A 14091-nucleotide genomic window follows, 5' to 3' on the forward strand; every position below is an offset into this window, starting at 1 on the left:
CACACCCAAAAAGTGAATAATCCAGTGAAGAAATGGGCAAAAGACATGAATAGACACTTCTCCAAAGAAGACATCCAGATGGCTAAGAGACACATGAAAAGATGCTCAACATCACTCATCATCAGGGAAATACAAATCAAAACCACAATGAGATACCACCTCACGCCTGTCAGAATGGCTAAAATTAACAACTCAGGCAACGACAGAGTTGGCAAGGATACAGAGAAAAGAGGATCTCTTTTGTACTGCTGGTGGGAATGCAAACTGGTGCAGCCACTCTGGAAAACAGTATGGAGGTTCCTCAAAAAACTAAAAATAGAAGTACCCTACACTCAGCCATTGCACTACTAGGTATTTATCCCAGGGTTACAGGTGTACTATTTCGAAGGGACACATGCACCCCAATGTTTATAGCAGCACTAGCAAAAAGAATGAAATCTTGCCATTTGCAAGTACACAGATGGAACTGGAAGGTATTATGCTAAACGAAATTAGTCAGAGAAAGACAAATATCATATGACTTCACTCATATGAGGACTTTACGATACAAAACAGATGAACATAAGGAAAGGGAAGCAAAAAGAATATAAAAACAGGGAGGGGGACAAAACATAAGAGACTCTTAAATACAGAGAATAAACAGAGGGTTGCTGGAGGGGTTGTGGGAGGGGGGATGGGCTAAATGGGTAAGGGGCATTAAGGAGTCTACTCCTGAAATCATTGTTGCACTATATGCTAACTTAGATGTAAATTAAACAATAAATTAATTAATTAAAAATAAAAAAAATAGGGACACCTGGGTAGCTCAGTCGGTTAAGCGTCTGACTTCAGCTCAGATCATGATCTCACTGCTCACGGGTTCAAGCCCCACCTTAGGCTCTGTGCTGACAGCTTGGAGCCTGGAGCCTGCTTCGAATTCTATGTCCCCCTCTCTCTCTGCCTCTCCCAAAATCACACTCTGTTTCTTTCTCTCTCTCTCTCAAAAATAAATAAGCATTAACAAAAATTTTTTTGAATAAAAAATTTTAAAAAGTATGCATATAAGACTTGGGCATGCATTACTCTGACTTGGGCATTTTTCTACTAGCAATGTTTCATATGAATAACACCAAAATAATATCATGGCACTGGCACAGGGCAAAGCTAATTCATGCTTTTCATTAGAGTCAAAGACTCTGATAAGTCTCTAACAAAAATGTGCAAATTCCCATGCATCCCTCCGCCCTGCTGGCCCTCCACACGTGCTCCTTATGCACGCCTACAATTTTGGGGATGAGTAGGGGGTTGGGAGCCCACAGGACCAGTAACATATCTGACATAGGGTTAAGTTTTAAAGGCATAAAGATGGTACCAAAGACATTTTACAGGCAGAAACTCTAAAAGAGGGTCTGTGCTCCAGACAGAACATACGTCACCTTTCTGCTCAGCCAGCTTCCACAGGTCCTGAGCTGCTTCCCAAGACAGTGTCATTGGATATTCCACAAGGACATGCTTACCAGCATTAAGGAACTGCCTTTGGAAAAAAGAGAGAGAAAATATATTCAAGTAAGCTTCACTAAAATGCCCTGCATAACAGAGAATGGAATGTTATAAATACACATAAATCTCCAAGTTATGTAGGACTACAGATGAGAATCAGTGAGAACTGGGGCCAGAGGATAAGGAGGACGAATTGTACTTCCTATTATTTTCTAATGCGCTAGAGGAGAATGACTTTCCAGGTATGTGTTAATTTGAACATGCATCCATTCAACTACTCATGTATTCAACTAGGCACTATTTATCAGCTACTCTGGAGGAGAAATAAAAGACATTAATATGAAAATTGTCTATTACCACATGATAGCTATAAATAAATACTACCAAACCCATGAACCCATGACAGCAGCTCTGCCTGAGGCAGTTTGAGAAGATTTCAGTAACTACATCTGAATTGGGTCTTGAAATAGGAGGCATTTTCCAGGTGCAACATGCAAGATGAGGGAATTTCACTTTGGGCAGCATATGCAGAGGCGTGGATATTTATGGGAAATTTGTCCATCTGGATAATAGTATGAATTTCGGCATGGCAGGGAAGCGGACTCAGGGACGAGAGGGAAACAAAATCATGAAAGTAGCTGAGAGTCTGACTGTGAAGAACCCAGAATGCTACACTCAGAAGTTTGGATTTTATTTTCTAGATACTCTTAAGGTACAAACATTTATAAGATGAAAATTACACAATTACCTTTTTAAGGAAATACATTCTGGTGCCAAAGTGGGTTAAAGGGAACCAAGGAAAGGTGTTTCTTTCCACACTAGAGTTGGAGAGACAATGAGGGAGCAGCTTACTCCTGGGGAATAGCACGGTGGCAGCTTCAATTTAATGTAAGGACCTAAGAGGGCAGTGAGATTCAGGGAGGCGACTGGTACTGCCTTGTTAGCCGCCAGATCCTGTGTGGGGCTCCTCCTTCCAGGGTCAGTACCACCCAATGCTTGAAGGGCTCTAAGCTTTGCATTTGAAGCTGGGGCAGAGGAACATGTCACCTCCCTTGCTCTATGATATCGATGCCACCACTACTTCTTTCCTCACCTCTTGGCAAAAATACTTCATATTAAAGGAACTCCTGGAGATATTTAACAATATTAAAAGCACAAGAAAGGATTACAACAATCTGCCAAGGCACAGAATAGATGCTGGCTCCACATCCTACCATGAGAAGAAACCAACACTATTCAAACTACTGTCAGTTTTTTACAAAGAAAACTCTTTAATTCTTTGTTTCTATTGTTTTAAATTACAGTGTACTAAATAAATTTTAGTTTTACATAATTTTCATTTTCTTCTATTTTTATAACCAATAGTAAGAGTTTTTAGGATTTTGACAATTTTTAAAGGTAATGGCCCCACTGTAATTTTTCCCTTTAAAAAAATTTTTTTTTTTTTTTTAACATTTATTCATCTTCAAGAGACAGAGACAGAGTGCGAGTGGGGAAGGGGCAGAGAGAGAGGGAAACACAGAATCCGAAGCAGGCTCTAGGCTCTGAGCTGTCAGCGCAGAGCCTGACACGGGGCTCGAGCCCACCAACCATGAGATCATGACCTGAGCTGAAGTTGGACGCTTACCCAACTGAGCCACACAGGTGCCCCTTTTCCCTTTGATTATTAAAACTTCTTTGCAAGATTTCAGCTTTCCCAGTCATTTTTATACTCCTGCACTACTGTGCAAGGCAAGGAATACCTACATTGAAAACCCACCTGATATAGTCCTCATGGCTGGAGCTCTCACTGCAGATATAAGCAACCTCTACCTCTGGGCTGGAAAGAGCATTTTCCAAAGAAATCTGCTGGACTTCATCAATGTTCCCGAGCTCTCGTCTAGTTAAGAATAATAGAAATGCAACTCAAAAGTACACAGAATATCAAATAAATAAATGACCACATATATACATATATATATATATGTTATATTTATATTTATATTTATACTTGTATTTATTTGAATTTATCCTTCTCTTCTCCTCCCAACAATGTCCTGATAATTAGCTTTTGGGCTTTTGGATATAAAGAAATTAATTTCCTCTGTCCCATTTCCAGGACAGTTTCCAACATGGAGTGAGAAAAACAGCCTCAGGGTTTAAGTCAAGAGATCTGGCACTGAGTGCCAATACTACTGCTAACAGCCTACATGACATGGCGGTCTTTGAATTATTCCATCTCTAAAATAAAAACAACTGATCTCCTTTTATCTCATGAGAAGTGGTCTCTATGATCACAGCCAGCTCCAAGCATTTGGCCAAACACTGACTATACCAGACTTCATTCACAGTCTAAAAGAGGAAGGAAGGCACACATGCATAAATGTAGCACCATCACAACATTAATACGAGAAATGTTGTGTTGGGGGTATAGGTGGGTAATTCAAGGAAGGCAGGGAATATCCACTTTAAGGTTTCAGAGTAGGCTTCCAGGGGAGATGCTACAACACAGCGGGTAGGTCATGAAGAATGGGGAACAGTGTGAGAATGGCAGGACTGTAAAGCAGGCCATCTTCCCTCCTGACTTGGGTAGCTTAGGAGTTTCGACTGTATCAGTCACAGCAGCCAGCTAGCAGGGGACTGGGGCTTATGGGACAAAGAGAGGCCCTGCTTCAGCCTTGAGCCCAAGTGTTGTGTTCAACCTGGCTTCAGGCAGGGGTGCAATGGGAGTTACAGTGCTAATAATAATTTTGATATCCCATTTGTGTGCAACTCCCTTAGAATCTTACTGAGAGGAGAAGACTGCCCAAGGGCAGACTCCTAGCACTTCTGGGTCTCTCTACTGTCCCCAAACCCACTTTATATCCTTAAGGGAAAAGCCAGGTTTGAGACAGGTCAACTGGAGGAAAGTAGGTCCCATGAATTAAGATATGGAAAAAACATCTGCAGGGACCATCACAGGAGTTAAAACATGCTTTGTGCCACTATTTATTTGATTTCTCTAAAGCGCTAGAAAGCAGAGACGTGTCTAAGTTGCATGCCACCCCCTCTCCTTAGCCAAGAAAGTGCCTACATCTTGTTCACTCATAAATTAACACTCCTAAATGATGTTATATGGTGTTAGTTCAGTGAATGGTGTGTATGAGGAAGTGGTAAGTGGTGAAGGAAGGTGCTGAGCACCTTCTCTATGGGTCAGGGAAGAAGAAACATGGTAGGAAGTCTGGTTTTGATTGAGTTATAGGAGATAAACGAAACCTTAAAGAAAAGTAAGGCTCAAAATTATCAAAAGGAAAATAACACATGTTGCTTAGATGAAGGGCTTTGGAATCAAATAGACATGCATGCAAATCCAGGTCTTAGACTTTCCAGCTGTGTGTCCATAGTCAAATTATTTAACCCCTCTGTGGCTCAGTTTCTGTATCTGTAAAGTAGGGTTGATAATGGTATTTATGTCAAATAGCTGAAAAGGCTTATAAAACCCAGGGCCACTACATAGATGGCCATCATAACTGACATAATGATTAACTGGTACACACCTAATGCCTTCTTTTAGCCAATCCACATGTGTTCACTGTGACCCTTCTGTAACTATTAGGCACTGCTCTCATCTTCTCTGCCTTTGTCTTCACAGTCCCATCAAGGCTGACTCGCCTTACACCCCAGCCGCAGGCCCAGCACTCCAGACCCCAAAGCCATCCAAACTTGAGATCCTGTGGGGCTGACCCTGAGCACAGTTCTCTGGAATGACCCCAGAGCTGGCTTTCTCTCTCCTGGGTCTGGAGAGTCTCTATGTCCCAAGCCCTAATCCATTCTCACTGGTCTTCCCATGAATTACAAGGCACAAGACAAATGCCAGCCACCTGGATACGAAGCCAATCAGGTTCAGGAACGCCGAGGAAGCATGTGGATTCCGCAAGTCCCTGATCCGCACTGAGCCAGCTCTGCCAACGCCAACCACCACCACTCCAAACTTTCTCTCAGGCTGAAAAACACGGGACCACGGTAGGATTTAAAAACAGTCCATGCATCTAGCAGAGAACAGCAAAACAAAGACCTGTGACCAGGACCAGTCAGAGTCCAGACAAGGAAGGAAAGGAGCCAACCCAGAACCAAAAGTTGCAGCATACAAGGGGCAAATAGGACACTCCCTGAAATGAGAGCTCGGAGAGAAGTCAGCTCCACCCAAGATATATTTCTACAGGAGCTCAAGTGTATCATCCATGGAGAAGGCTCCTCACATCTGGTTCTCCACTTTGCCACCCTTCCAAAGATAAGAGATTTTCCTCGTTAAGCTGTACCTCTGTACTCCCTGAATCCTTCCTCCAGTGGACATACAAATCTGATACAGGTGGGACTCATTCCGAGGCCACAGGTACTTAGTGAGATGCTGGCACACAGAACACAGGGAAAACCATGAGCAGTCACCTTGTTCAGATTCCACATTGGCTGTCTGCATTCCAACCAACTTCACTCCCACGGTACTGTGGTAGCTTACCTATTACTCAGGTATACTGCTGGGTGCTGTATGCAAATAGTATCAGAATGAAAAAATCAAGTCAGTTCTTTAAAGGTATAGAGCCACTTAATATAATCCAAACTGATAAAAAATTATCTACACATCCCTTACACCCAGTTCTTCTTGGATGTCTCTCAGCATACAAATGGGAACATCACCTAGGACTCACCTGTCACCTGAGATATCTGGTATCACCATTTCCCACTAATTCTGCCCCTTCCTGTGTAAACTGTTCTAGTGTTGACCCAGGATTTCTTTGTCTCCACCTGATGCCACACTAAATCACCAACTGCTCTCACTCCTAATCTCACCCTTTCCATGTCTCATCGACAGGCCTGCCAGAGCAGTTGCTTAAGATAAAAACTAAGTCCCTCCCCTGATTAAAGCCTCCATTTTCCTGTTATTGACTGACTGTGTCCTCCTAAAATTCATATGTTGAAATCCTAACCCCCAATATAACAGTATTAGGAAGTAGGGACTTTGGGAGGTAATTAGGATTAGAGGAGTGCATAAGGTAGGAGCCCTCATGAATGGGATTAGTGCCCTTATGAGTCACAAAAGACCTTGCTTCCTCGTCCTGCTCTCTGCCCAGGTGTCAGCAATCTGCAATCCAGAAGAGGTCCCTTACCAGAACCCCACCACACAGCCTGATCTTGGACTTCTAGCCCCCGAACTGTAAGAAATAGACTTCTGTTGTTTATAAGCCATCTGGTCTGTGGTACTTTCTTTGCTTTATCATAGCAGCCTAAACTGAGACACCAGGTAAAGAGAGAAAAATACCAAAGCCCAAGTTCTTTAAAAAAGAAAAGAATCCTCAATCATTATGCTGTACATCTGATACTAATGTATTATTATGTGTCAATTATATCTCAACAAAAAAAAATACTTTAACATAAAAAAAAAAAAAAAAAACCCTCTGCCCCTTGGTGTTCATGGAACAAAAACATGGGAAGTTTTTCATTCTCTACTCCAACCCCTCACCCAAGGTATATTTCCCTCACTCTCCATCTCAGTAATGCCACCACCATCTACTAGGTTGCTCAGGTCCTTAAACTTGGGAGTTATCCTGGCCTTTTTTCTCTGCCCCACATTCCATACCCAATTCACCCATAAGTGGCCAAGATCCGTCCATAAGCCTTCTATCTACTTCTGTCCATCTTCATTGCTACCCCCTAATCCAAGCTACCATCTCCTCTTTTGGACTGTTCCCACAGCTTTTATAACTGCTTTACTTCTTGCCCTGTTCTATTCTTTTTAATTTTTTTTTTTAACGTTTATTTATTGTTGAGACAGAGAGAGACAGAGCATGAACGGGGGAGGGGCAGAGACAGAGAGGGAGAGAGAATCCCAGGTAGTTTCCATGCTGACAGTGTGGGGCCTAATGCAGGGCTCAATCTCACAAAAATCTCAAATCTCAAGTCTCTAGAGCCGAAATCAAGAGTCGGATGCTTAACCAACTGAGCCACCCAGGCACCACTGTTTGCTACCTTTAAGTCTTTGCAAATCCTTTGTCCCTTGAGCTCCTCCCTACTCCCCACCAGGACACCTTCAAAACTTTCAAGACCCAAGGATCTTACGAAGCCCTTTTTGATGCTATCAGTTAGATTTTTTGTATCTAATAAAATTCACCCATTTTAGTGTACATTTCCATGAGTTTTGACCAACATACATATTACTACCACAAGTAAAGATATAGAATAATTCTATCAGCCTCCTCCATAATTACCTACGTCCTTTGTAAAAGTCAAATCCAACTCCCACTCCAGGCAACCATTGATTGGCTTACTGTGTCAACAGTTTTGCCTTTTCCAGAAAGTCATATAAATGAAGTCATACAGTATATAGTCTTTTGAGTCTGGCTTCAACTTAGAACAATGCATTTTTCATCTATGTTGTTACATGTTGCAGTAATTTCTTTCTTTTTATTACTAAGTAGTAGCAGTCCATTGTATACATATCCTGGTTTGTTTATCCATTTAGCAAAGGAAGAACATTTCTGATGCTCCAAGCTCGAATGAATTCATAATTCATTCTTTTATGAATAAAACCGCTATAGTCAATCATGGACTAGTTTTTGTATAAACACAGTTCTTATTTAACTTGGGTAAATACCTAGGTATAAGAGTGCTGGGTCATATGTTAAGTCATATGTTTGTGAATTATGTTAAGTCATACATATGTTATGTCTGCTGGGTCACATGTTAAGTATGGGTTTAATTTTATGAGAAATTGTGAAACTATTTACTGAAGTGAACCTTGGCAAAGCTATATGTGCTGTTCTGCATTCTCACCACCAATGTCTGAGTTCTACATTCTTACCAACACCTGGTACCATCAGGTTTTTCTCCTCTTCTTCATTTTAGCCAGTATAATTGGTATGTTGTGGTATCTCTGATTTCTACATATATTTCCATAATGACTAGTGATGTTGAGCATTGTTTTGTGTGCTTATTTGCCATCTGCCTATAGATGTCTGTATCTTCTTTGTTAAAGCATCTGTTAAAATCTTTTGCCACCTTCTGCTGGATTGTTATTATTGAGTTTTTAGAGTTCTTTATATGTTTTTAATATATTCATTTTGTTCATTTATCAAATTTGTAATTTGCAAACAGCTTCCAGCTTGTCTTTTCATTTTCTTAAGAATGGCTCTTGAGAGGCTAAAGTTAAAGTTCTTAATTTTGATGAAGTCCAACTTATCACAAAAATTTTAATATATCATTCTTCTGGCTAACCCAAGGGTACAAAGGTTTTCTCCTATGTTTTCTTTTAGCAGTTTTATAGTTAAGATTTATAGTTTTAGTTATGTTATAGTTTATATTCTGATTTGAATTTTTATATATGGTGTTAAGGTAGATACAAGGGCTCTTGATAGGTAGAGATGCAGCCTCTAGAATGTGTATTCCACAGGCTCTATACCAACTGTCTACAATGAGGCAGAAGTATGCCAGGCTTGTATGTAAATATACCCAGACTTCACACCCAGCTCATGTGCCATCTCCTCTGGAGGCCAGCAAGGTTCTTTTTTTTTTTTTCTTCCTCTTTGCATATGATATCCAATTGTTCCAACAAAAATTTATTGAGAAAAACTATTCTTTTTCCATTTAAATGCCTTTGCATTTTTGGGGGTGGATATTGTCTCAATTATTGTAGTTTTATAGTAAGTTTTAACCTTACTACAAAGTTAACTATAAACTTACTATAAACCTAACTATCAATTACTGTCAACCTTCCAACTTTTTTTTCTTTTCAAAAATTCTAGTTTTCCTGGCTTTACATATAAATTTTAGGATGAGCTTGTCAATTTCTACCAAAAAGAAAAAAACTGCCAGGATTTTGAATGGGATTACATTGAATATAGTTTGGGGGGGAAAAAACAAATATCCTGGAATAATGAATCTTCAAATCCATGAACATGGTATATATCCCCATTTATTTAGGTCTTCTTTGACTTCGTTCATTCTATCATTTTCAGTGTATGAATCTTGCCATGTTTTGTTAAATTTATACCTAAGTATTTATGATTTTTAGTGCTAGTAAATACTATGTTTTTTTAGTTTCCACTTCTCATTGTTTATTGCAAAGATATAATTGATTTTTATATGCCAATTTGGATCTTGTAATCCTGCTGAACTCATTACTTCTAGCAGCTTTTTTTGTAGATTCTGTCAGATTTTCTAGATAGACCATAAAGTCAGACATAAATAGAGATGGTTTCATTTTTTCCTTCCCAATCTGCAGTGCTTTATTTACTTTTCTTGCCTTATTGCACTGGGTGGGTCTTCCACTATGATTTTGACTAGGATTAGTGACAGTAGACATTCTTGCCTACTTTCTAATCTAAGGGGAAAAACTTTGGGTCTTTTACCATGAAAACTTAAGTTAGCTGTAGATTTTTTTGTAGATACCCTTTATCATGATGTGAATATTTCCTTCTATTCATATTTTTGCTGTTTTTTAAAACTATAAATGGTTTTTATGGTTTTTAAAACTAAAAACAGTTTAATCAAATTCCTTTTCTGATCTATTGAGATGATCATATAATTTTTTTTCTTCTTAAAGTCTATGGATCTGATGATGCCTTTCATTCCTAGGGTAAACATCACTTGGCCATCACGTATTATCCTTTTTATTTATTGATGATTCTATTCACTAAAATCTTATTAAGAGTGTTTGCATTTATGTTCATGAGAGTTACTGGTCCGTAATTTTCTTGTAATGTAAAATGATTTCTAGGATAATTGATTTTATAAAAGTATTCTCTTTTATATTGCCTTTATAAAATATTTTATACCACTGTTGATGCCACTGAAGAGCAATCTTTTCTTTAAGGTACTAACTCCAATAGATGATACATGCTCTTAAAATAGGTGTCCCTTACCTAATAAAATTAAGATCACTGCTAAGTTTCTTGGTTTATGGCTAGACAAGAAGCTAGTAGCACATTTAAACTCAGTAACATTCTTCATTAAAAACTGTGAGATCATCCACTTAAAACTTTCAGAATAATTCATAGAAAGTATATTAAATTACACACTGAATGGTACACACGCTGAACTACTAACCATAGATATTTATACACAAAGCAGCTCTTTTAAGAAATAAGACTCGGGGAGCCTGGGTGGCTCAGTCAGTTAAGCGTCCGACTTCGGCTCAGGTCATGATCTCGCGGTCCGTGAGTTCGAGCCCCGCGTAGGGCTCTGTGCTGACCGCTCAGAGCCTGGAGCCTGTTTCAGATTCTGTGTCTCCCTCTCTCTCTGACCCTCCCCCGTTCATGCTCTGTCTCTCTCTCTCAAAAATAAATAAACGTTAAAAAAAAAAGAAAAAGAAATAAGACTCATAGGGGCACCTGGGTCGTTCAGTTGGTTAAGCATCCAGCTCTTGGTCTCGGTTCATGTCATGATCTCATGCTTCAGGAGTTCAAGCCTCCATTGGGCTCTGTACTGACACTGCAGAGCCTGCTTGGGATTCTCTCTCACTCTCTTTCTCTCTCTCTCTCTGTCCCTCCCCTCCTCGTGCTGTCTCTGTCTCTCTCAATAGTAAATAAGTAAACTTAAAACAAAAAATAAGATTCATAAATATGTCTGTCTTGGTATAATATATATAATTGAGATGAATAAAGTTTGGAAGATCAATGTTGTTACACTATGTTCTGTTAGTATCTTTAAAAATCACACAATTAGCAATCCATTTGTGTTTATGGTATTCATATATATAAGCTTACATTTAACAAAAAAAAACCTCTGTACGTAATAAAAAGGTTATATATTTAATTATATATAACATGTATGTATGTGTTTACACACACACACACACACACACACACATATATATACTATACTATTATTTAAAACACTTTCCTAAAGTCAAACCCTCCTCTTCAGCTGCAATAACTTTTCATGCTTAACTGCTGACATCTGGAAGCCCCTCTGGTATTACGTACAGAACGCAGTGATAAAAGACCAAGCAAAAGCCATTAACCGAGGTCTTTTTTTTTTTTTTTTTTTAACATTTATTTATTATTGAGAGACAGAGAGACACAGAGCGTGAGCAAGGGAGGGGAAGAGAGGGGGAGACACAGAATCCAAAGTAGGCTCCAGGCTCTGAGCTGCCAGCACAGAGCCTGACGTGGGGCTCAAACTCACAAACTTCGAGAGCATGACCTGAGCCCATGTCGGTCAGTTAACCAACTGAGCCACCCAGGCGGCCCTCGAGGTCTTTAAATTGATGGTCATCTTCATCTGCACCTTCACAACCCTCACCATTAAGCCCATCATCCATACAATGATCTACTTTTTCATGTTTGTTTCCCATCACTGTTAACTGTGACAATGTTACAGCAACAGCTGACCTCTTTCTTGCCTAACAGGAAATCATCCAACTTGCTGTACATAAACTAGTAACATGACTTCCGTTGCCATGATAAACTGAAAAAAGGAAGAAAAGAAATATACTGTGCTGAAGGGAACTGCAGCTTATGAAAACATGTACCTCCAATCTAGCCAGTGTCAGCTGACATTTTCATTTAGCACTGACCCTCCCTGTGCATTCATTTGAACATCCTCCTTTGGATCCATTTTCTTTGACCACTAGATTTGGAGCTGGTGAGATTACTCCCCAGGAACATGTGCCAAATGTAGAGGCTGTGAAGCAGTAGGCTGAGCTGGGTTGGCATTTGATGTGGCCTGAGCTGAAACTACTGTTCGATATTGCACATAATACTAATGAGCATACGTATTTGTCATCGTAACACTTGCAGGGGGGCTAAAAGCAGGATACACTGGGAATCTAGGTGGAATAGTTTGCCCGAGAAACTAGCTATCTCCATTTCTTTACATTACATGTGGGAACTGGTAACTCTGTATAGGGTCCATTTGTGCTTGTAGAAGCGTGCACTGTCTCAATCCTTCTGAAGTACTGGAAGCTCTAAACAAGGTTTGTTTGTTTCTTTCTTTCTTTCTTTCTTTCCTTTTTTTTTAACACACTCCCTCAAAAAACACATAGTGTATTATTCCATTTATACAAAAGTCTGGGCAGTGCAAAGTAATCTATACTGACAGAAGGCAGATTAGAGATCACTTGCCTAGTTGACAGATGGTGAGGAGGGATGAAGAGAGAAATTACAAAGGAAAATGAAGAAGCTTCTGCAGGTGATGCATAACCTCATTACCTAGATTGCTAGGATGTATTCACAGATGTATACATACATCAAAACTTATCAAACTGCACGGTGAATATGTGCAGTGTATTATATATCGAGTATACCTCAATAAAGGTGTTTTTTAAAAGGATTATCTAATATCTTCTATCTAACATGCTTCTATCTAACATGCTTCTCAAAGTTTCCCACCAAAGTTTTATTCTATACAATAAAAGGAATAAAAGCTTAGGGGTCTGGGAATATAACCCACAGCCACAAAAACTAAGCTTCTTTAAGTCTCAAGCTATATCTTAAAAATCTGTATGTATATTGGGGCTCAGTCAGTTAAGCATCTGACAACACTTGATTTTAGCTCAGGTCATGTTTTCATGGTTCATGAGTTCGAGCACTGCATCAGGCTCTGAGCTGACAATGCAGAGCCTGCTTGGAATTCTCTCTCCCCCTCTCCCTCTGGTCCTCCCTCTCAAAATAAATAAACTTTAAAAAATATTGTATACATGTTACTTCATAGTCCATAAATTATGTGTTTCATTAGTGTAAACATAATGTTTAATATTAATTACAAGTTAAATTCTATAACATTTCCCTCCACAAATTTTCAGGTTACATAGATACCACAAGAAGATGTACTCTGTTTTCTTTGTGGCAATTGCTTACAACTAACAGAAGTATACAAAATTTTTTGCACAATTGAAAAGTCTGAATGCTTTTATTGTTTTTCTGTACTGTTTATCTTCTCTTACTCCTCTTTTTTTTCACTTATAATTATTGCAAAACTGGGGCAATAAAACGTTTGCCAGTATTAGATACCACTTTCCTCTTTTAAGGAAGTAACACTTAAGAATTCAAAATATTTGTCATTTAATCAATTTGAAAGGAAAAAATACATTAGACTTTTCATTTATCCAGGAAGGGGGCATTTTTGTTTCTGAACAACTGAATATTCTAGATATTCCAGAAAACCTTGTTTTGTTTTTTTTTTTGTTTTTGGGGTTTTTTTTGGTTTACTTTCCACTGGATTAGACAATGCCTTAGGATAATTACGAACTTCAGGTTTTATTATATAGTCCCATGGCTTTTGAGAAAGGTGGAGAAAAATCTGCATTGCAATGGCCCTGAACAAATCTTCCAGGCCTATAGACTCATCTGTCTGCTATGGTCTCTTGAGTATTTATTGAACATGCAACACATGATTCTGATTACTTGAGTTTGCCTTTTCGTGATGAACTATTTGTAATTTTATGATGCTTTATAGGTAGGTGGTTTTATTTTTATTTTGAGAGAGATGGGGAGAGAGAGAGCACCGGCAGAGGAGGGGCAGAGAGATAGTAAGAGAGAGAGAATCTGAAGCAAGCCAACACAGATTTCACAAACCATGAAATCATGACCTGAGCCGAAATAAAGAGTAAGATGCTCAACTGAGCCACCTAGGCAACCCTAGGTAAGTGGTTTCAAATAA

The 14091-nt window shown here is 39.2% G+C and overlaps 1 protein-coding gene and 1 pseudogene across 8 annotated transcripts in view; both read right to left on the reverse strand.

Moving 5' to 3' along the window:
- The window catches only part of BLVRA (biliverdin reductase A), a 49442-nt gene that overhangs the window by 18940 nt on the left and 16411 nt on the right, over positions 1 to 14091 (reverse strand). For 6 of the 8 annotated variants that reach the window (XM_060632170.1, XM_060632166.3, XM_060632164.2 and 3 more), the window contains 3 exons: positions 5319 to 5440; positions 3239 to 3358; positions 1416 to 1513 (listed from right to left, as the gene is read on the reverse strand). In XM_060632170.1, coding sequence (XP_060488153.1) covers positions 1416 to 1513; positions 3239 to 3358; positions 5319 to 5440 — 340 coding nt within the window. Of the gene's footprint in view, positions 1 to 1415; positions 1514 to 3238; positions 3359 to 5318; positions 5441 to 5883; positions 5980 to 14091 lie in introns of those variants that run through there. The other 2 variants (XM_060632163.1, XM_078442590.2) reach the window with 2 other exon arrangements.
- On the reverse strand, positions 8516 to 13141 carry LOC132679031 (homocysteine-responsive endoplasmic reticulum-resident ubiquitin-like domain member 2 protein pseudogene; annotated as a pseudogene).

Source organism: Panthera onca, chromosome A2 (genome assembly GCF_046562875.1).
Source record: "Panthera onca isolate mPanOnc1 chromosome A2, mPanOnc1 haplotype 2, whole genome shotgun sequence".
NCBI classification, from domain to species: Eukaryota; Metazoa; Chordata; class Mammalia; order Carnivora; family Felidae; genus Panthera; species Panthera onca.